The 22130-nt window shown below is 35.4% G+C and overlaps 4 protein-coding genes across 6 annotated transcripts in view; 2 read left to right on the forward strand and 2 right to left on the reverse strand.

Annotated features, from left to right (window-relative positions):
- The window catches only part of mosmob (modulator of smoothened b), a 6671-nt gene extending 3636 nt beyond the window's left edge, over positions 1-3035 (reverse strand). The window contains exons 1-2 of one of the 2 annotated variants that reach the window (XM_058792689.1): positions 2727-3035; positions 2353-2584 (exon numbers count right to left, since the gene is read on the reverse strand). In XM_058792689.1, coding sequence (XP_058648672.1) covers positions 2353-2464 — 112 coding nt within the window. In that variant the 5' untranslated portion in view covers positions 2465-2584; positions 2727-3035. Of the gene's footprint in view, positions 1-2352; positions 2585-2681 lie in introns of both variants that reach the window. The other variant, XM_058792688.1, reaches the window with a different exon arrangement.
- Positions 3036-3243: 208 nt separating this feature from the next.
- On the reverse strand, positions 3244-14736 carry LOC131551305 (cytochrome b-c1 complex subunit 2, mitochondrial). Of its 2 annotated transcripts, none has more exons than XM_058794134.1 (14): positions 14595-14736; positions 13034-13120; positions 11689-11838; positions 11544-11608; positions 11189-11245; positions 10981-11105; positions 8463-8560; positions 6950-7007; positions 6757-6852; positions 5550-5749; positions 5385-5465; positions 4917-4993; positions 4654-4807; positions 3244-4322 (listed from the first exon to the last, which is right to left on the reverse strand). In XM_058794134.1, exons 1-14 carry the CDS (start codon positions 14625-14627, stop codon positions 4239-4241), a joined length of 1365 nt encoding a protein of 454 aa, XP_058650117.1. In that variant the 5' UTR covers positions 14628-14736; the 3' UTR covers positions 3244-4238. The 2 variants fall into 2 exon arrangements, with proteins under 2 accessions (XP_058650117.1, XP_058650116.1); XM_058794133.1 differs by lacking the exon at positions 13034-13120 and adding an exon at positions 12898-12999 and having other exon boundaries at positions 14595-14725.
- Positions 14737-15398: 662 nt separating this feature from the next.
- On the forward strand, positions 15399-17160 carry snu13b (SNU13 homolog, small nuclear ribonucleoprotein b (U4/U6.U5)). The gene is made up of 3 exons (XM_058794136.1): positions 15399-15617; positions 15907-16027; positions 16747-17160. The coding sequence occupies exons 1-3, from the start codon at positions 15615-15617 to the stop codon at positions 17007-17009; spliced, it is 387 nt and encodes a 128-aa protein (XP_058650119.1). The 5' UTR covers positions 15399-15614; the 3' UTR covers positions 17010-17160.
- Positions 17161-17910: 750 nt separating this feature from the next.
- On the forward strand, positions 17911-22026 carry crym (crystallin, mu). The gene is made up of 8 exons (XM_058793591.1): positions 17911-18151; positions 18229-18379; positions 19345-19407; positions 19486-19587; positions 19708-19891; positions 20202-20323; positions 20446-20530; positions 20920-22026. Exons 1-8 carry the CDS (start codon positions 17985-17987, stop codon positions 20982-20984), a joined length of 939 nt encoding a protein of 312 aa, XP_058649574.1. The 5' UTR covers positions 17911-17984; the 3' UTR covers positions 20985-22026.
- Positions 22027-22130: the final 104 nt, after the last annotated feature.

The following is a 22130-nucleotide window of genomic DNA, read 5'->3' on the forward strand; positions in this document are numbered from 1 at the left end:
AATGAAAACAGATAGAAAAAGAATAGAGAATCCTTTGATGTCTTTTTTTTATAGAAAACAAATACATAAAATAGAATTAGAATAGAAAGTGCTAGAGTTAGAGGGTCAAATAAAGATGGAAGAGATGTGTTTTTAGCCGTTTCTTGAAGATGACTAAGGACTCAGCTGCTTGGATTGAGTTGGTCAGGTCATTCCACCACGAGGGAGCATTTAATGAAAAAGTCTGTGAAAGTGATTTTGTGCCTTTTTGGGATGAACAATAATACACCATTCACTTGCAGAACACAAGCTTCCAGAGGACACATAGTGAATTTAGCTAAAGGGGAGCTGAGTCAGTGGTGGTTTTGTAGGCAAACAGTAGTGCCTTGAATTTTATGCGAGCAGCTATTGGTAGCCAGTGCAAATTGATGAACAGAGGTGTGACATGCATTCTTTTCTGTGCATTAAAAATTAATCTTGCTGCCGCATTCTGGATGAATTGTAAAGGTTTGATAGAACTGGCTGGAAGACCTGCCAAGAGAGCATTGCAATAGTCCAGCATGGACAGAACAAGAGCTTGAACAAGGAGTTGTGAAGCATGTTCCGAAAGAAAGGGCTTGATCTTCTTGATGTTGAATAAAGCAAATCTGCAGGACCGGGCAGTTTTAGCAATGTGGTCTGAGAAATACAGCTGATCATCAATCACAACTCCAAAGTTTCTAGCTGTTTTTGAAGGAGTTATGGTTGAACTAATGGTGCCTAACTGGATGGTGAGATTGTGATGAAGTGATGGGTTTGTTGGAACCACAAGCAGTTCTGTCTTGGCAAGGTTGAGTTGAAGGTGATGGTCCTTCATCCAGCAAGAAACGTCTGTTAGACAAGCTGAGACGCGAGCAGCTATCGTCGGATCATCAGGATGGAATGAGAGGTAGAGTTGAGTGTTATCAGCATAGCAGTGATATGAAAAGCCATGTTTCTGAATTACAGGGAAGAAAATGTTTTAAAGAGCATGCGAGGGTTAGTCGAATTGTTAATTTTGTTGTGATAGAATGTCCTTTTAGTAGTGGAGACATTAGCAGAGAAGGAAGAGAGGAGTGACCAGAACACATTAAGGTCAGTAGGATTTTTTGATTTGCGCCACACCCTTTCTGGGGGTCGATAAACGACTACAAAATGGATTTAAGAGTGACTGAATGTGATTCAAAAGAACTGTTGATACCAAGAGATAGTAAAGGATTACATTTCCAATCATTAGAGATAAGCAGACCAGTACCTCCACCTCTTCCAGTCAGACGGGGATTTGGGAAAATGAGAAATTATTGGAGAGTGCTGCAGGTATGTATATACGCACACACGGAATACAATACAAACAATTCTAAGGACATGAAATATTGATATGAATTATTTTATTACAGGAAAAGAGAGCTGGAGTTATATGACAAAGGGACAGCGACGTGCATTTTATCGTTACGAGAAACATTTTATGAAAATTTTGCAAATGACCAATCAGAATAAGATAGACAGAGATAGATAGACAGATGGAGGGAGGGAGGAATGAATGGATGGATGGGTAGTTTTTTTTATCTGTTATATTGTGGACTAACTCAATTGTTTTTCCAGTAACATTGTGCTGTTTTCAGCATTGAGAGAGCTTTTTATTCTCTGCTACATCTCTTTGGGACAAAAAAAATAAAGTAACGGTGGGTAAACAGCTGTTTTGTGTCACATTTGTTTAGGAGGGGATCTTCTTTAACAAACTAAAGCAGAGCCTGCTGGGGCCCATATTGTGCTAAAAGTCAGACTAACTTAAAGGATCTTTTTTATTTGAGCATTAGAGTTGAGTGGAAAATATGAGGATCCATATAAGATCATTTGCAGCAACAACATTCTATTAATATTATTCCCACTTTTACACAACAGAACAATTTTCCAACTAATTAACTGCTGGTAGATCTCATCTCTGTGGAAGGCAATTCCCAACAGACTTCATTAAATACAGCAACAAACACACAGAGTAATCAACAACACATTTCGCTTAAAAGCCTTCTTCTGCACATCTCACTAATGCAAAACATTTAATCGCTGGCTTTTATCAACTAATGCCAGATGCTTTTATATATTTATATGTTCTACCCCTAAACTGTTGAGTAGAGAAAGGAAAATGATATTGTCCTATCTTGTTTGAATACATGGTGTCCAACTACAGCAGGAAATGCATGTTTAATGCAGAAATAAATACATTAGAGCCAGATGAATGGTTTTGTAATGGACTTTTTGCATTTTATGCTTAATAGTTCTAAAAACATTGCACATGCAGACCCTCCACATAAAGAGTTGCATGGTATTTGACTGAAAAGACTGAAAGTCTCTTACCCTCTTGACCGCCTGTATTGATCCAGTCTGGATTTGCAATGCTTGCAATTGCGAAGATATCTGCCGCGAGAAAGAGACATCCTGAAATAATGGTGAGTTTATCCATTTTCATACCTCAGTCTGTGAACTACATGAGTTTAGGGCTGTTAGATGTTTGGGATTGTATGAGATGGATGCAACTTTCACTCCCTCTTTTCAGAGAGAACCTCATGGAGATGCTCTTCATGCAGTTCTAGAAGATAACATCTGAATGTCAGTTGAAGGATTATGATGCAAACACCAGCAGTATGACACTCAGCATTGAACATCATCCCATTATGAAACATTACCCCTCACGAACTCCACTAACAACAGCCTGAAAGGTGAGCCCATACTTGAGCACGGCTGTGAGGAAAATCCCAACTATTCCGATGTGTTACATCCGTGCTGGATCTTCCCTCTTGATTTATGGATATCATTGAAAAAGGAAAACGATTCCACAGCGCTCGAGTCTGTTCTCGCATCAGTATCGGATATACTGGCAAATGTCGCGCTGTATCGATAACCTCCGCTGTCCTCCTTGTCTTACGTTCTTCCGCGTTTCAGTTTGAACTAATATACCGTAAAAGAGCGTCCGCGAACCTTTCAAAACACAACCCTGCTCGCGAGATGTTTTCCCTTTGTAAGGAATAACGGAGGGGGCAGGAGAACATGACGCAACACGTGACGTCACCAACCTGCTTTTGACAACTCCGCGAGACGTCACTGAACAGAAGAGTTTCTTCCAAAAAGTTTAATCATAGATGCTTCATTTGAACAGACGCAAAATGTAATAAAGAGAAAACAATAACTATACTGGAAATATATTTTACAACTTGGTAGAAGTAATATAAATTTCATCGACCAATGAAATTAAGAGATTAAAATATTTATTTTCATGTTATACATATTAACACTGTAGTGAACGCAATAAGGATATTAAAGAATGTAATACATATAATAAATAAATTGTTGGACAAGGGTGTTTGTGTTTTTGTTTTTTACCTGGCATTTGCTCAATTTAAACCAGTTAAGATTTGTATGAATGAACAGTCCTCTCCGTGATCTTGATAATAAATATTACACAAACTTAAACTAACTTTTCCTGAAAGTGCTCCTCGGCCTTTTGACCAGATCACTCATTTTTTTCCTGACATTTTTTCATCCACGATCAGGATGATCTTTGACTTTCTGATGACTTTTTGCCATTATATGAAGAGTTAATTTGCAAAAACAGACAACTCCGTTTTTAACAATTCTCAAAAATCATGTTTTTTCATTGTGCATTCCAATTAATCTCAATCAAACTGCAGTTGTTGTTTTTTTTTTGACTAGGTTAAAAAATAACTTTAAAAAAAACAGCTAACACAATAAAAACATTATTTGTTTTTGCAAATAAACTCTTCACATATATATACTTACACACAAGTTTTCATGGTTCTTTGAAGCCTGTTTCTTGCAAAAACAAAGCAGTAAAATACCACTAGTCTGTTACCATTAGTTTATATTCAGATTTCAAAAAGGTAATATTTTTAATTTAATTTCAGTGCATTGATGTTATAAAGAAGCTGTAAGAGGATCACAAATCACAACTTGTTTCATAAATGTTTGTTGGTGTTGGTAAGATACTTTATTAATTTACATCTATACATTTCAACTGGGCAAGTGCGGAGTTCTTCTTTTCAGATTACTCCACTTTATATAATATTACAAATCTCAAGACCGACAGTTGATGACAACCTAATTATTTTATTTATTTTTTTATTTTTTTATTTGGACAGGAACAATAAAGATATCGTGAACACGTCCTCATTTCATTATAATGAAAAGAAGAGTTAGACTCTGTTGAAAGATAAAATGTGTGCCCATCAGATTTCATCAACAAAAGGTGTGTTGACCAAGTGTCCACTGGAGGTCATCGTCTTTTTGCCAGACATGAATTTTTTTGCAACCTGAAAAACAAATGAGACCAACTTTGTTTTACAAAATTGCAATCAAAAAGCCAACAGATACACTACTATAGATACCTACTTATTATCGCTATTTTCAGAATATATTTTAAAATAGCCGTATAGTACAGTCAACTCTAAATAATGCTAATACAGGAATTATGTAGTGACCAAAAAATATTAAACATTTTGTAAAGTACACTATGATTCTTTCTCCAAGTTATTCTTCAGGTTACAGGTTGTCAATACAGACGGTTGAACCTAAGATATGATGTTATGTTCCTAGAGACTTTACACTGGGTTACTATTACCCTAAGAAACAATAGTTGCTTACATTGACAACATCAGCTGAAGACACAGCATTGATTTTCTGGGTCACAGACTCGGGGGAATGGTAGGTACCCTCTGCCAGCACTTGTGAACCAATAGCTTCCATTAAGCCCTCAGAACTCTCAATAGACATCAAGTACTCAGCCGTCAACTGATTCCTGCTCAGACAAAAAGACAATTCATTAATAATTACATGAAAACACGTAATGAATAAAATATTTAAAAAAAACAAGTACTGCACTCTTGGTCTCCAGCAAATAAACTCACTTAGCTCTGCTGAGGTCAGCTGCTCCAAGGTTTCCTTGTGCAATGTCATTCACTTGACTGACTGCTGCTTTGATTACCTGAACACAAAAATGAACACTTTAACTGTCACGGGCAACACCACAAGTAATATTTGATACTTAACACCATGTACTTTACTGATTCATTCAAGAATATTAATTCATCCAGGTATGAGTCACTGAATCATTCATTCCAAAACACTGATGCATGAATGAATGCTTATAGAGACTATTCTGTTTTTACTTCATTTGGAACTATTTCTGATTGAGCAAAATAGTAAATGGTATTATTGTGGTATATTATAATGCTACATTCATTTATTGTTTACTGAACTATTGCTTAATTATGCCTTATGACTAAAGGAGATGTTTCCTGGGAACCAACATATAGGTTTGGCCTGGCTAGCATCATGCACAGTTAAAACTAAAGCATAATATAAATCACACGTACATCTTTGGCAGCATTATACTGGCAGATGGTGTAAACGCCAAACAGACCAGAATCTGTGTAGTTGGCATTGAAAGCAGACACCTGCAACAAAGCAAGACAGACAGTTACAAAGAGTCCTTCGTATAAATCTTCTTTAAGCTGAAGATCACCCAAGGTGATACTCACATCAAAGGGCTGAGCAGTGACCTTTGAGATGGCCTGACTCAGTTTGCTTGTAGTGTTGGAGCCTCTCTTGACATGAGGTCCTGCTCCAAGCACATGCTGCAGTATGCTGAATGCAGTGGCCTCAGCTGAAGTTGCACTTGCACCTTCGCTCGCCACGACCGCATGAACCAGTCCTCCTCCAGACTGATGCCTCAGCTCACCTGGAGAACACAGCCAGAGACTAACATTACACAGCGTTTCAGAAGCAGAGCACTTATTTAGGAGCATGCCTCTTCTGACACTATAAATGTACTTAGGAAAAAAAATTAAGTTCCGCTTTAAACATTTTTAAATGCATTATTATTTATTTATTTAGGATCAGACTCATACCAGACTTTCCAACAATCGTTCAATGACAATAATCTTATTCCAAAACATAATCAGCTGCCAACCTAGAAAGCAAATTTCAAACCCCATGAAACATATATTAGCAGGACAGAAACAGAGATTCTAGAGGAGCATTTTATTGTCCAATATATGTGTTGTTGTGCACATGATAATATTGCTGTGTTTCCTCAGAGGTGAAAGCCTATAAAGTGGAAAAGCATATATTGCTAAAAGTTAATTTTGTCAGCTTTTAAGACAAATAAACCAAAAGGATATGAACTACAACCACAAAAGTACATTTTCATCAAGATGCTAACATCAAACTGTGATGATCTTTGGGAAAGTCTCTTACGTGTTTTGTGAAGAACACTACTTTTGCAGTGCGTTCCTGTAACTTACAGCATGGTGCTAGAAGTGTCAAGATTTTAGGTTTGATTCCCAGGAATATATATATATATATATATATATATATATATATATATATATATATATATATATATATATATATATATATATATATATATATGCTGCAAGCTGCTTTGGATAAAAGCAACAGCCAAATGAGTACATGTAAATTATGTGACTGTTAGGTGTTGCTGCCCAATTAGCATGATTAAAAAAAGGTTCATTTTAGTTTGGATAATGCCTTAAAAGGGATTCTATGTAGGCAGCAGACAGTAAGACGGTTCCCTAGGTTCTGCGGTAGAGCAACAGTCAAGTTCCTTACATTACTGACAGTATCGACCTGAAAATGAGACTTTCCGTGAATATGTAAGGTAAATGTACTGTGTATTTTATTTTGTATTTTTAATACTGTTCTAGTATTAATGATGCACTCTACCTCCACGGTACATGGCTTTGGAACCAACAGTGCCTGCTCCACTGCGGATGTTCAGGAATTGCTCCCCAACCTGCTTAAGCACGGCATGATCCACACCTACACAATAGCATACAGTACAAATAACTGATTTGATATCCTTTTTGGGGCCATATTAAATCTTCTCCTTTAATAAGGCAACAATTTCATAACATACCAAGACCAACAAGGGCCATTCTTGCACTTGTGAAGTTGTTCTGAACAAAGGTGTGCATCTGTGTAAAAGGGCATAATACAGAGAACATTAAAATGTAACTTTTATTTGCAATGTGATATATTTGTGCAGGATTGTTATTTGCATGTTGTTTACTGTTGTCAAGCAATGTAGTAATCGCGTTCATTACTATTCTACAGCTCTTTTACAGCAATGTGAAACCTTAAAGATGAGTGTCCATGTGTTATATAAATTAGACTTATTCAGTTATGATTAATCTTTGTTTGGTTAATGTTCATGAAGTTACAAATAAAAGAACAAAATCCGATGAAGTGACTTTTAAAGGGGTCATGAACTAAGAAACCAAAATTCCCTTGATTTGTGAGGTCACTGTACTATAAAGACATCCTGTAAGCTTCAGAACTCAAGACTTTGTCGTTAGTCTAAAAACAGCTTATATTGAAGGCAGTCGGCCAAAACGACAGTTTTAGGAATGCTCTACTATATGATGTAATAGTGTGGATAAGCACCGCCTTAGCAGAAGAAGATCGACATCACTGTCTGTTTAGCCCCGCCCCCCGATTCACGCATGTAGCCTAGTGTTTACGACAGAGGCGAACGCTCAGGTCTATGCAGAAACCAAATGATAAAGATGGGTCTGAAGACAACAAGATGCTGTGCAGTGCCAAGTTGTAGAAAAAACAGTCTTTGCATTGCCTTCATTCTGATCCCAATATTAGAAAAGAGAAAACTGTATTTTAATGAAGATCCAGACCGCGTCAGTAAGAACTCGGTTCTTTGTTCACTTCATTGTACTGTGGGTTCGTTTACAAACAAGGCACAATTCGATGTAGGATTTTCAAAAACACTGAAACTAAAAGATGATGCTGTGCCAACTATACTGGATCCGATTGTAATGTCGCACCACACAAGTGTAAGTAACTGTTTTCATTACGTGGTCACTATTGCTTCGTCTCTTCTTACAGATCAGATTGTTCGATATGTATTGAGTTATTTATGTGTTTTAAACCTAAATCACAGCAGCGTCCATCTATGAGGAATGAATGTACGCTGTTAGCCAGTCATAGCAGTGGGCGTTTACTTCCGAGTCTACAATCCGCCACGATTATTCAAACAGAACGTTCTGATGAGGGGGGTTAAAAACAGGACAGAAAATAGCTTATTAATTCTAAATTATGATGTTTTTGGATGTAATAACATTATAAATGGACCTTAGTACAGTACAAAATGAAAAAAATAAAAAAGAGTTCATGTTCATGACCCCTTTAATTTCATAAAATATCAATTTACTGTATAAATGAAAATCCAAATAATCCATCTATTAATTTCCCAGCAGAAACTCTATCACGATATATATTGTTACTATGATATGAAATGGCGCATAATTTGGACAAGACTCAAATGCTATATGAAAGATTCAAATGAATTTGTACAACAATACAAAGAACATTAATGAGCCATATCCATTTGTTTTCCCTCCAAAACGTTGCCTTACCTGTTCTGCGGTGATTTGGCCGAGCATGAAGTCTGGACAGTATAAGGAATTGGACAGGGCATTCTTATAAGCTGCAGCATGCAAATTCTCAATGACACCTGAGGCACAAACAAATAGATGAAGAATGGAAACAGGAATCAGGGACATTTTGACCGCTAACCAACCTCAGTCAATCATATGACAAAATTACTGTATTAACAGTTTTTTATCAAAATGAACCCTCTGGGACCAAACGTGTGATAATTGGCAGTCAAAACAGACTAAGACAAAAAAGCGTGACGTTGTTATTTTTAAAGAAATGAATGTTATATTTTGTATCTATATCTATCTATCTATATTTATATATATGTGTTTGTATACATGTATGTGTATATGTATATGTACAGTCAAGGCCAAAAATTATTTTGTGTATTTGTTGTAACAGAATATGTTGACATGCATTAATGTTCAAAAAACACATTATTTTTAAAATACTGTACATTATTGTACTCACTCAAACGCGTCGTTTATATGTATATGTACAGTCATGGCCAAAAATATCGGCACCCTTGGTAAATATGATCAAAGAAGGCTGTGAAAATTAATCTGCATTGTTAAACCTTTTGATCTTTTATTTTAAAAATTCACAAAAATCTAACCTTTCATTGGATAATAAGAATTTAAAATAGGGGGAAATATCATTATGAAATAAATGTTTTTCTCAAATACACATTGGACAATTATTGGCACCCCTAGAAATTCTTATGAGTAAAATATCTCTGAAGTATATTCCCATTCATATTCACAATTTTGAGCACTCCAGGGTGATTATGAACATGAAATTATCCAGCCATGGCGTCCTGTTTCACAGAAATATAAATAGGAGGGAAATCAAAGCCCGAATTCCCTTAATCATCCATCACAATGAGAAAAACCTAAGAATATATTTCTGATGTGCAGCAAAAGATAATTGAGCTTCACAAATTAGTGAAGTGGCTTTAAGAAAAGAGCTAGAGCAGTGAAAATTCCCATTTCCACCATCAGGGCAATAATTAAGAATTTCCAATCAACATAAAATGTTACGAAACTGCCTGGAAGAGGACGTGGGTCTATATCGTCCTAATGCACGGTGAGTAGGAGAGTTTGAGTGGCTAAAGACTCTCCAAGGACCACAGCTGGAGAACTGCAGAAAATAGTTGAGTCTCGGGGTCAGAAAACCTTTTTAAAAAACCTACATCACCACATGTTGTTTGGGAGGGTTTCAAGAAAAATTCTCCTAGCTCATCCAAAAACAAACTCCAGCATATTCAGTTATCAGACACGACTGGAACCTCAAATGGCACTGGCTTTTTAGCAGCAAACATTCAAGATGTGTTTGGTGAACACAGAGATAAAAACTACCCCATGTGTACAATGAAATATACTGCTGTATTTTTGATGTTGTGGGCCTATATTTCTGCTGGAGGTCCTGGACATCTTGTTTAGACACATGGCATCATGGATTCTATCAAATACCAACAGATACAAAAAAATCAATAACTGACTGACTCCGTTAGAAATCTTATAATGGGCCATGTTTGGTTCTTACAATAATCCAAACACAAACCTCAAAACAACACAAAAATGGGTCACTGAGCACAAAACCAAGCTTCTGCTGGCCATTCCAGTCCTCTGACCTGAACCCTATAGAAAATGAAGCACCAACATGGAGCTGTGAATCTAAAGGGTCTGAAGTGATTCTGGATGAAGGAATGGTCTCTGATCTCTTGTCAGGTGTTCTCTAACCTCATCAGGCATTATAGGAGAAAATTTAGAGCTGTTAAACTGGCAAATGGAGGTTTCAAAAGTATTGAATAAAAGGGTTCCGTTAATTGTGGGCAATGTGTATTAGAGCAAAACATTTATTTCATAATGTTATTTCCTCCCATTTTAAATTCTTATTATCCAATGAAAGGTTAGATTTTTGTGAATTTTTTAAATAAAAGATCGAAAGGATTAACAATGTAGATTAATTTTCACAGCCTTCTTTGATCATATTTACCAAGGGTGCCGATATTTTTGGCTATGACTGTATATGTATATGTGTGTGTGTGTATATATATATATATATATATATATATATATATATATATATATTTTTTTTTTTTTTTTTTTTTGAAGGGATTTTCATGGTAGTAGACAATACTCACATCTAAAATATGCACTAGTTATTTCTATATAAAATAATTCAAATATGAGAAAAATACTTAACATTTTCAATTAATACAGTGCTTAATTCATATTTAAATACTTATTTATTGTTAGGTTTCACATTTAGATAGACATTAAGACATTTTTGAAGATTATTTAATTAAGGCTCACTTGTAGAATGTACCCAAAAATAGCTCTGTATTTTTCTATTCAAGTCCACAATTTTTTGTATGTTCATACATCAAGTGACCTAAAAGTCAAGTTTTGTACCATTCTAATGAGTCCAAAAAATACAAAACACAAAAGCTTTTGGTCTAAAATGACTGCCAGAGGGTTAAACACTGCATACCAATCTGTGGAGTCTGCTTGGCAAGTTCCTTATCCAGTTTCACCCTGGCAGTGAGGTCTGACACTTCCCATGGCCGAAACTCCGGTGCAGTGGTCACATTGATCAGATACTCCATAACAGTGTCACTGCAAGAAGACAGACAGACAACGTATTTGTTTCCAGTAGAAGAAAAGATCATACAGACAAACTAATCCTGTGTTATACTCACATATGATCTCTCAGGCAGTCTACAGTGTATGCCATGTTTTCCCTGGAGCTTGACACACTGCATGTAAAAATATACTATAAACATTTATTCAAATAACATAACAGATTTGTGTACAATAATGCACCATATATATATATATATCAAGCCAGTGGTTCTTAACGGGTGGGTTGCAAATCAAAAGTGGGTGGCAGATCTATTGTGGTTCTGAGCAGCAAAAAGTTAAAAAAAAAACTAAAGGTAAACTTGGGTCCTGATGCAAAAGCAGCTGAAAACCACTGTATTATGCCACATACCTTACATATTATTAGGTAACAGACATTTAGAAGAAGCTGTTCAGTGACAATGATAAACTGACCTTAAGCTTCCCCCTACAGCCTCAACACCGCGGCAGATCTTGAAGGCAGACGCTCCCTTGGTTGTCTGGAATCAGAAGTATAGAGAAGTGAATGCTGCACAAAAGCAATACAGCAGTCAAACACAGAGTCATGATGGATATATACCAGACTGGCAGCCAGACGAAGCAAGTGTGTGACACCGAGGTTATCGATCGTCTCATATCGACTTCCAGCCCTGATGAGCACACCAATCCGAGAAGCAGGAGAATAGTTTTCCAAGGAAGCAATCACTAACCCACTAGGCAATTTTGTCACCTGGAAGAGACAAAAATAAATAAATAAATGAATGAATGTAATTCAGTTTCCTTCGATTTGTACAGGTTACTAATATCATTGTTTTGTTATATTCAAGTGACTAATGATATAATGCATCAATGCAATGCATAAAAAAAACAATATTTTTAAATGACATTTTTATATATCTATAAGACATACTAGACTTTTTTGAGCATTATAAAAAGAAAATTAAAAAGTTAATTTAATCAATCAAAAAAGCCAATTAAATGTTTGTGTTAAATTTTGGTGCATTTTTGAGTTAACAAAAATGCACCCAGTTGTGTAAAATAGGCACATAATATTGTAATATTTCTACATTGATTGTAAGCCACTGAATTTGATGAAATTTGTATCACAGCACATTTTGCAGTATCAGCAGATATTAGCATTTTAATACAAAGTTCCTTTATAAACACATAATTAACATTAATTTGTCTAAATATCAAGAAAATGCTTAAATAACTAAATGTGATTTATATTTTAATAATGCATTTCATTTTTTACAGGTTTGAAACCATAAACATTTGATAATACACACAACAGTTGCACTGTTCCTAGAAAAATCTGTTGAGATATATATATATATATATATATAAAATGAACAAAAAATACTGCTTAAAGAAATTTAATTCACATATGATTTACAATATTTTTTCAGTTAATAATTAATGAATTAAAAATGTCACTTAATCCTCACCATGAAAGAAAAAACTATTTTGATGTCAATATTTATTTTTGTAAAGTACCCTGAAAACAAGTGATGTTTTCATGGACGTTTTAATAAACAAAAACTGCGTTGACAGTATTTAATATAGTTTAGTAAAATATAGTTGTTAAGAAAATAAAGAAATTAGTTAAGATGTATTGTATGTATCATGGAATAAATAAGCATAATTGGTTCACATTACATAATCACAAAACTTGCATCAGACTAATGAAAATCCTCTTCCTGTCATTGCAGTAAAATTAAACTGAAATTGTAATTCCTGAACAGTCCCTAATATGAGAGCAGAAACCCTCCCCAGCACCCACACATACATGAACATCCTGGTACATGTGAGGGGCACCTGCCGAGACCTTGATGCCCGGCAGAGGCACAGTCAAGGGCTGGTCCCTTTGAGTGGCCGCATAGAAGCGTCTCTGTGGAGAGAGAGACAAATCATCATCTACTGACCTGCACTTCCTGCGGCAGAAACTTTACTGGCTCCACGGCTGCCGCAACATCCACCTTATGGGCAGCCTGTGCTGCATAAAGCCTCCTCTGAAAATCAGAAAAGACATCACGCCTCTGAAGATAAAGCGTGTCCAAAAAGAGCAGCATAAAGAGAGGAAGAGCGAGGCATGGGACGCTACTAAATTATAATCCTACGTTTGACACAAACAAAAGAGTAAATACGAGAGCCACAGACCCTTCTTTTCATGTGCATCGAGATTGAAGCCATCGTGACACCAAAAATACGTTAGAAAACATATAAAATCACGGTTTCATCTAATAAAAAGCTAAAAATTTATTTAGAAAACACAAAAGAAATGGATCACACACAGATATTACAACATGGACACTGTTCAGTGGTGAAAACCAGAAACTCTAACTCTGTTTTAATCTAAACAGATTTTTTTAATGATATAATTATATTATATTTGCACACATATATCATTTAAATTTCCTACACGGCATAAAAATAATTGGATGTTCTATTTTATTTTTCTAATATTTTCTGTTTGTTTATGTTCTTGTTTATTATTTTTTTTTATTATTTATGTTCAAATAATAGATGTATTTTTCTATGATCTTTATACCCATGTTAAATCTATTCTATGTAAGGAGATCCGTAAAAAGCATTTCACTACACGTTGTACTATGATTATGTGACTAATATATTTATATACTTGCCTAAGAATATGACTATTACAGTCATTTTATCGAATAAATTAAATGTGTTTAATATCATGCAAAACAAATTCAGACAAGTTTATGAACTTTTCACAGCTAGTGTAGTTGCAGGTCATAAAAAAAATAAATAAAAAAAAAGCTATAAAACCAACAAGGGAACCAGATTTAATGCAATGCATGACAACTAATACAAGGATAAATATTCACTAATATAATAATCAGTAAACATTTCTCTCTTCCCCATATTGTGCTGAATACACTAAATACTGTCATTCTTCCTGCTCTAAAACTTCCAACCTGAAAGTGCTGTCAAATCACAATGACAAGTTATAAAAAATTATATATACTTTAAGGGAACAGTCAGAAGTTTTCAAACTGGTGTCCAGCAGAGTTCTAGGGGTCAATGTAAATGTTTCGAGAAAAACAGCATAAACATATTTTAAATAAATAAATAAAATACATTAAAATAGGGGGTTTAATGAGCAAATACACTTCAAAAACTTTGACCTAAGAGTTCTATAATAAGTATGAAAACTATATTAATTGAAATTAATATTTTCCAAATAATATTTATTATTTCACAGCCTTTATACAACAAACTATATAGATCCCTTTTAAATGTTAGGATAGGTGCTGTGGCATAAAGACAGAATCAAACGAGGAAGGTAATGAATTGACATACACAGAGCTGAACTGTCAGCTGGATCTCTTATCTAGCATTGTTGTATGAGAACAAGGCCAGCATCTGTTCTATCCAGAGAGCACTCGTACAAAACAACACACACAACCATGCAGCAGAACCTCTACTAGTCATCTTTAACCCCGTTAACCAAGTTCTCACCGATAACTGGCTTATTCCCCGGATCCCCCTCATCTTCTCTCTCTCCTTCAGACGGACCACCGCAATATGGCTGACCTAAGGATGTCCTACCCAAAATCCTTCGCGCTCTGCTTCTCTTCGTCGAAACTGAAATGAAGCACAAGTGCATACTGCCACATGGCGCCTCGGAGTGTGCGTAGCGTTTACATGCCAAGTTGAAATGATTCAAAATCAGTGTTTTAAATTTTACTTAAATTATAATTCACACCACTGCATGTAAACAGTCTTAAAAGTGCACGAAGACGCCTTTTACGAATGTTTTCTCGAAAGTGTAATCTAATCTACAAATCGTTAAATATCATTTGATATGATCTCTGTTTATTTTTTGTTATTTTATTCATTTGTAGTACTTGTTTTAAATAATTGTTAATCTACATTATAAAATTCACTCGAGATCGGTTAAAACCAAACCATTAACGTGAGATCAACACAGTCTTGCGACGAATCTTTTCCTTACAGTCTATGGAGGAAACATTGCAATTTTTCTACACCGGTGCTGAATTAGGAAAATATATTTTATTAAAACAAAACAAAAAAGCGTAATTTTAATTTGTTTCGCCGCATACTAACACACTATTCTTAATGAAATAGTACGCTTTTCCGAATTTAGAACTTCAAAATTCCGATTTCTTTTCAGTAAATATATTCTATTCTATACATTTTTTAAAATATTCTTCATAATAGTCAACATCAAATATGGAATGTCTTTAAGATTAAAGTAATTATTTTAATAAAGATTAAAAAATAAATTAAAAAAAGTCTACCGGAAGGGGGTTGAATGTGAGCATGCGCAGTGTATCGACCACACACACGTGTTGCGAGTCGCGGTAGTAGTGAAGAGCCCAAAGCTTCGTTGGTCTTTAGTTTATTTTCTAAACTCTATATATTTTCTGTTTAAAGTAGTACTGTCCTCCGTGAAGCTCTTGCCGAGAGGACCCGTTTGTTTATAAGTTAGTCACCGGCCAAAACACAACAAACACAATGGTGAGTATCACGCATGGGACTACTTACTAGTTTAGGATGTTGCTTCACTAACATACATTCGCGTAGCTATTTTAATTTTGCCTGCCGGAATTATGAAAGTATTTATACATGGATCTTATTTGAATAGGTTTCTGGTTTGTTTTTAAAGCCTTTCAGTTGTAGATCAGAAAGCCGTGTCATCATGAGACATTACGCTGACCAGATAATCAGTGTCGTTTGGTTAATTTTATGTGGTTGAGTGTCTTGCTGATAACGCTTTGCTCTGTTGTCTGTCCTCCTTTTTACACAGACTGAAGCTGAAGTGAATCCGAAAGCCTATCCTCTGGCAGACGCCACGCTCTCCAAAACCATCCTGGACCTGGTGCAGCAGGCGTCGAACTACAAACAGTTGAGAAAAGGGGCCAATGAAGGTAAAGTAGCTCAGCTGGATGAACGTATGTCCATTAAGAGCATAACAACAATCCTTACCCGTTATATCACTACATTATTATTATGCTAGTCTTTACACAAACTATCAAAAATAAAAAAAGTAATCACACTCCTGCTTAATTAACAGAAGTATTACCCACTAGGGTCAGAAAGTGGAAAAGCAAAAATTATTGGTTGATGTAATGTTTTTTTAATGGGTTATTGATAAGTAATTTATTATGATTTTAATTTTGTATCTCTTCATAATATTTTATAACATTTTCTTATCTTTAAAGGACAAGATCACTGATTTTCAACCAGCTTTGTATTGTTACAATGTCGACTGTATAAGTAAATGAAAATTGTTTTTTTCATGTTACCTGCATCAAGATATCCTCTGAAGAATTTTGACAGCTTTATTAAAATTACAGGTCTTCTGCCTTTATGCCAGGTGCATTGTGGGTGTTGAAGTTTACTTACCTTTTTTTAGCCACAGCCCTTTTGCTCTTTTCTCTAGTCATGTTGCACTTATTAAAATAGCATTTCTACTGCATAGACAGCCAAATTTATTAAAAACCCAGCGGTATATTACCCTTTTAGAACTTGTTCTTTCAACAAAGACAAAACAAAGCTTTAATTACCAAAATGAATTTTTCTGATTAATTATCTACATATTGTAAATGTCACTTTTGCCAGCTCTGATTTTCAATGTCTTCCACAGCCACCAAAACTCTTAACCGTGGGATTTCCGAGTTCATTGTGATGGCGGCTGATGCTGAACCTCTGGAGATCATCCTGCACCTGCCGCTGCTGTGTGAGGATAAGAACGTGCCGTATGTGTTTGTGCGCTCTAAACAAGCTCTCGGACGTGCGTGTGGAGTGTCAAGACCTGTCATTGCCACATCAGTCACCATCAAGGAGGGATCGCAGCTGAAACCTCAGATTCAGTCTGTGCAGATGGCTATTGAAAGACTCCTAGTTTGAGCTCATACTTTTTACACTTTTGTTTTCAGGTTTTCTAAATGACCTTTTTGTACAATCCCGAAGGATTTTTTTCCCTTTTTGTTAGACTCAAACAATGTTGAGCGTGCTCCTCAACAATTGACAGCCGAAATAAAGTTCGGTTAAAATCAAATGATGATTTGTGTGGGTTCTTCGTGCTTGATGGATGTACATACTGCATTTCTAACATTAATACATTGGCAGTATTAATTTACCATTTTTCTGTTGTTACCTAATGCAAAGTGAAAAAAAATGCACTTTTTTTTTCTCAAAGCGAATTTAATACTACAATAAATACTGTCAAATGAAAGCAAATCATGCATTTTAAGTGTTTAGTAAACTATGCAGTTCACTATAAGTATATTTAACTTTTTTTTGTAATACTAAGAGATTTAATTAAGGTAAGCTTATTCATTTGGGGAAAAAGGGAGAAGAATGGTTTGGGAATATTGTGCATGAAAAAGTTGATTATGTAGTACTTATTTTTTTTCCATGTAACAGCTGCAGGTTGTTCAATTTCAGCCATCTGAAATGAAAGTCAACAAACAGTTGACAGTTCAAATTCAGTTCAACAGACATTTTGCAAATAGTGGTTACTATTTTTGCACTACATTAAAATTTTGTATATATTTTGTTACATATCTTTGACAATAGATGACAATTGCCAGACAGTGAGCTACTAATCATAAAAAATATGAGAAATATAAATAAAAGGTGACGTCACATAATCTGTTTATTTTTGCAATAATATGTAGATTTGTGTGCCTTCACCATTTAAGCCCACAATTTCAAAATTATTTCTATTTTTTTGTAGTTTTGTACGAAGAGTTTTTATTTAGACACAAAGAGAAGGAAACTGCTCATTTTGACTCCAGTGAACCACGTGACCGAGAAGCTGAAGTCCACCACAAACAGAGAAGTCTTTGATAGCAAGACCGACAGACAGGTGAAATAACTATGAGCGAGTCTCCCGTTTTATTAAACAAACACGAGGTCGAGAGTTTGCTCGGTTATGATGATCTGATTCCCAGACTGGAGTCTGTCATGGGAAAGTTTTCTAAACGGGACAGTTCAGAAATAATCCAGCCTGTGAGATCTGTGGTCCCTGTACAACAATACAATGGGTATGAATAAATCTCTAAATATCACGATCGCTTACTGACATAGACCTATAGAAATAAACACTTGCTGCATTTTTCAGGTTTTTGGGCGTTATGCCTGCATATTTGGCCGCTGAGGGTATTTTATGCACGAAGATGGTGACTTTCTACCAGCGTGCAGAGGGATCCAGTTTACCATCAACTCAAGCGACCGTGTTACTGTTTCATCCCGAGCGTGGAACTGTGACCGCGGTGAGCCACACTAACCTGCTTTATTCTGCAGACAGTTTACCATCCTCTCCTCCGCACATCTGTTCATGTCTGGGATTTACTAAATTGTTATCTGGGTCAATAACGTATAAGAGCTTGCAGTAAAACATCTCTGTGATGTCATTTCCTGTGTTATTTTATATTTTAGGTCGGACCACATGACTTTGATTTGGTTTGCAAAAGATTTCAAGGCTGAATTTTTAGCATCACTTCTCCAGTCACATGATCCTTCAGAACTCATTCTAATATTCTGATTTGCTGCTCAAAAACATTTATTATTATGTTGAAACAGCTGAGTATATATATATATATATATATATATATATATATATATATATATATATATTATTATTATTATTATTTATTTATTTTTCTTCAGGTTAAGAAATATAGAAAGTTCAGAAGAACAGCATTTATCTGAAATAGAAATGTTAACATTATAAATGTCTCCATTATCACTTTTGATCAATTTAATGCATCCTTGCTAAATAATAATGGTATAGTTTATAATGTTACAAAAGCTTTTAATTTCAGATAAATGCTGATCTTTGGATTTTTCTATTCATCAAAGGATCCTGAAAAAATGTACTCAGCTGTTTTAAATATTGGTAATAATAATAATAATAAATGTTTCTTGAACAGCAAATCAGAATGATTTCTGAAGGATCATGTGACACTAAAGGAGTAATGATGCTGAAAATTTAGCTTTGATCACAGTAATAAATTACATTTCATTAAATTACAAATCACAATAAATTACATTAAAATATATTCAAATAGAAAGCAGTTATTGCTTTTGCTGTATTTTGGATCAAATGCAGGCTTGGTGAGCAGAAGAGAATTCTTTTAAAAAACTGTGTGTGTGTATATATATATATATATATATATATATATATATATATGATTTATATTTTGATTTAGTTCTGTAACTTTATCTGTAATGTTAGATCATGGACGGGGAGGCCATCACAGCCAAACGAACCGCAGCAGTATCAGCCATATCAGCTAAAGTAGGTTAAAATGCATTTAAAGTAGTAATGATGTAATATATAAAGTCACTTAATCTGAATATGTTTTTCTCTCTCCAGCTGTTCAAGCCTGCTCTTTCAGAGGTGTTGTGCATCCTTGGTTCAGGGCAGCAGGCTAGAAGCCACTATGATGTCTTTACAAAGCTCTTCAAGTTCAAAGAGGTAACCAGTATAATGTATAGGAATATATTATAAAATATATATATATAAAAATAGGAAATACGTCCAAGTCATTCAAAACTGTTTTTGTGTGTATGTAATCCAGCGTTGTATTCACTGCAGGTTCGTGTGTGGAGCAGAAGGAAAGAAATGGCTCAACAGTTTGTTAATGATCTCCAAGATCCTGTAACAGTTTGTTCTTCAGTGAAGGAGGCCGTGATGGGAGCTGATGTAATAGTGACTGCCACAGGTGCAAGTCAGCCGATACTCTTTGGCAAGTGGGTCAAACCAGGTGCACATATAGCAGGTCAGCTGGTCCACAGATTTACAATAAGATATTTTGTGAGGTTTTTAACCAATAAGGTACAAGAGGCTGTGTTATACTCAGAATATAGTCATGACTAAAAGATACCGTTCAGATGCAGTTACATGAGCGTCATTTCAGAGAAACTGCAAAGGCAAAAACGATCCATAACGATTAAGGAAGCACAGCTACAGTCACTTTCAAACCAAGCTGCTTACTGTTGGTCAATGCAGCTAATGAACAGCCTCAACAAGTCAACATGATAGTTACTACATTGTGTATTTATCTATTGTGGTGCTCTGTTTTATGACAGCGGTTGGCGCTTGTCGGCCAGACTGGAGGGAACTGGATGACGTCTTGATGAGAGAGGCTGTGGTGTATGTGGACAGCAGAGAGGGGGCGACAGCAGAGTCAGGAGATATCATTCTGTCTGGAGTATGTATTACTTTCCATCAGTAAAATATAGCTGATTTCACCAACACTTATTTGAGTCACCATAGACACACATATAGTACACCTAAATTCCCAAATACTTTACATGCTCATTTTTTACCCAGGCTGAAGTATTCGCAGAGCTCGGGGAAGTTATAAATGGATCCTTTCCTGCTCAGCGTGAGAAGACTACGGTATTCAAGTCACTGGGTAACTTGTTTTTCCACAGCTGTGATCCAAACATCAAGAACAAGATGTACTGAAGATAATAAAAAAGGGGAGAAAGCATTCTTACCACTGATAGAAAGTCATAGTAGCAGAATGTGCTTTAAAAAGCTTGATGTTTGCATTTCAGTCCTCTCAAGAGACAAAAAGGAACTATTTATATGTATAATTTTTATTATGTAAGCTTTAAAAACCCCTGCTGATCTTCAGCCAGTTGTAATGAAAATTTGGGAATGTCATGTGGAATTTGTTCAGTGTTATCTTCAGATGTTTTTTTTTTAGAAAGCACTCATTAGTCCTGGAATGATAAATTTGTCAGTCAGTGGAAACGAAGCTCTTATGACTTGTTGGATATTTTGAATTTTTAAATGCAGGAATGGGGATACAAGATGCTGTCTCAGCCAAACTTGTGCTGGAGAAGTGGAACAGTGAACATTGAAGAACCAACCAGCACAGCTTCCTCTGCTGATTTCACAATTGTCTTGTCTGCCACGGTGGTGGCGTCTTTATCCTGATCAATGATTATGAGAGAAAAAACTGCTCTCGCAATTACACAGTTAAAAGATTAATCAGTAAAGTCCTTTTAGTCTGAAAAAAAGCAACACTACTTTCTTTTTTTTTTTACACGTATTGTAGCATCATTAATAGAGTGCTGCAGGGGTGATGTATTTTTGTTTGCCAAAACCTAGAAATGAGTTTGCGTTTTAGCAAGATGGGTTTATTTTAAATGAATCTTCTGTTAAATGCCTGAAATAAGGTCTGCAGTTAACACAAGCTCAAGATATTTCATTTTATTCTACAACATAAAATATATTAGTAATATTAGTAATAAATTTTCTTGTCTTGAAAAAAGCTGTTGCGGTAACACGTTACATTTACTTACTATTATAATAATTAATTATGCATAATTACATGCTAAGACAAACCCTAATCCTAACCCTAACCATATAGTAAGTGCATGTGGTTCATTAATATTGCTCAGTACTTAAATGTATACTTATACTGTAACAAGAGGTTGTTGGGGACAATTTATTTTCAGAACTTATTTCCTGCAATAATCCAAAAGCCAATAGAAAAACCCCACTGGATTACGGTTGGTCTACAAAAACACATCAGTGCAGCACTCTATACTGGAACCTCACCAAACACTTCCAAAACGGTGGCAACAAAGATGGAAACACAATTCATGTATTTAAAAATTGTATTTCCATCTCTATTGCAATGGGTTTGGAAGTGTCTAAAATGACTGTACCCATATGTACAAGTTGGTGTTTGGTTTTGATTGTTTGGCTCAAGGTTGTCTTTTAAAGTCACACCACAGATGTTCAGCCAGGATTAGGACTTGGCTTTCTGCAGACCAGTCAAGTTCTTCCACACTGACTGAATCAATCGTTTATTTTGAATCTTGCCTTATACACAGAGGCATTGTCATGTTAGAATAGATAAGGGTCCTGTCCAAACTGTTGCTTTAAAATTAGAAGCACACAACTCCCTAGAATATCATTATATCCTTAAACATTAAGGTTTGTACTCATGGAAATTACTCAAGTAGTCAAACCTGTTCATTAGAGGGGTGTCCCAAAGT

This window comes from Onychostoma macrolepis, chromosome 12 (genome assembly GCF_012432095.1).
Source record: "Onychostoma macrolepis isolate SWU-2019 chromosome 12, ASM1243209v1, whole genome shotgun sequence".
NCBI classification, from domain to species: domain Eukaryota; kingdom Metazoa; phylum Chordata; class Actinopteri; order Cypriniformes; family Cyprinidae; genus Onychostoma; species Onychostoma macrolepis.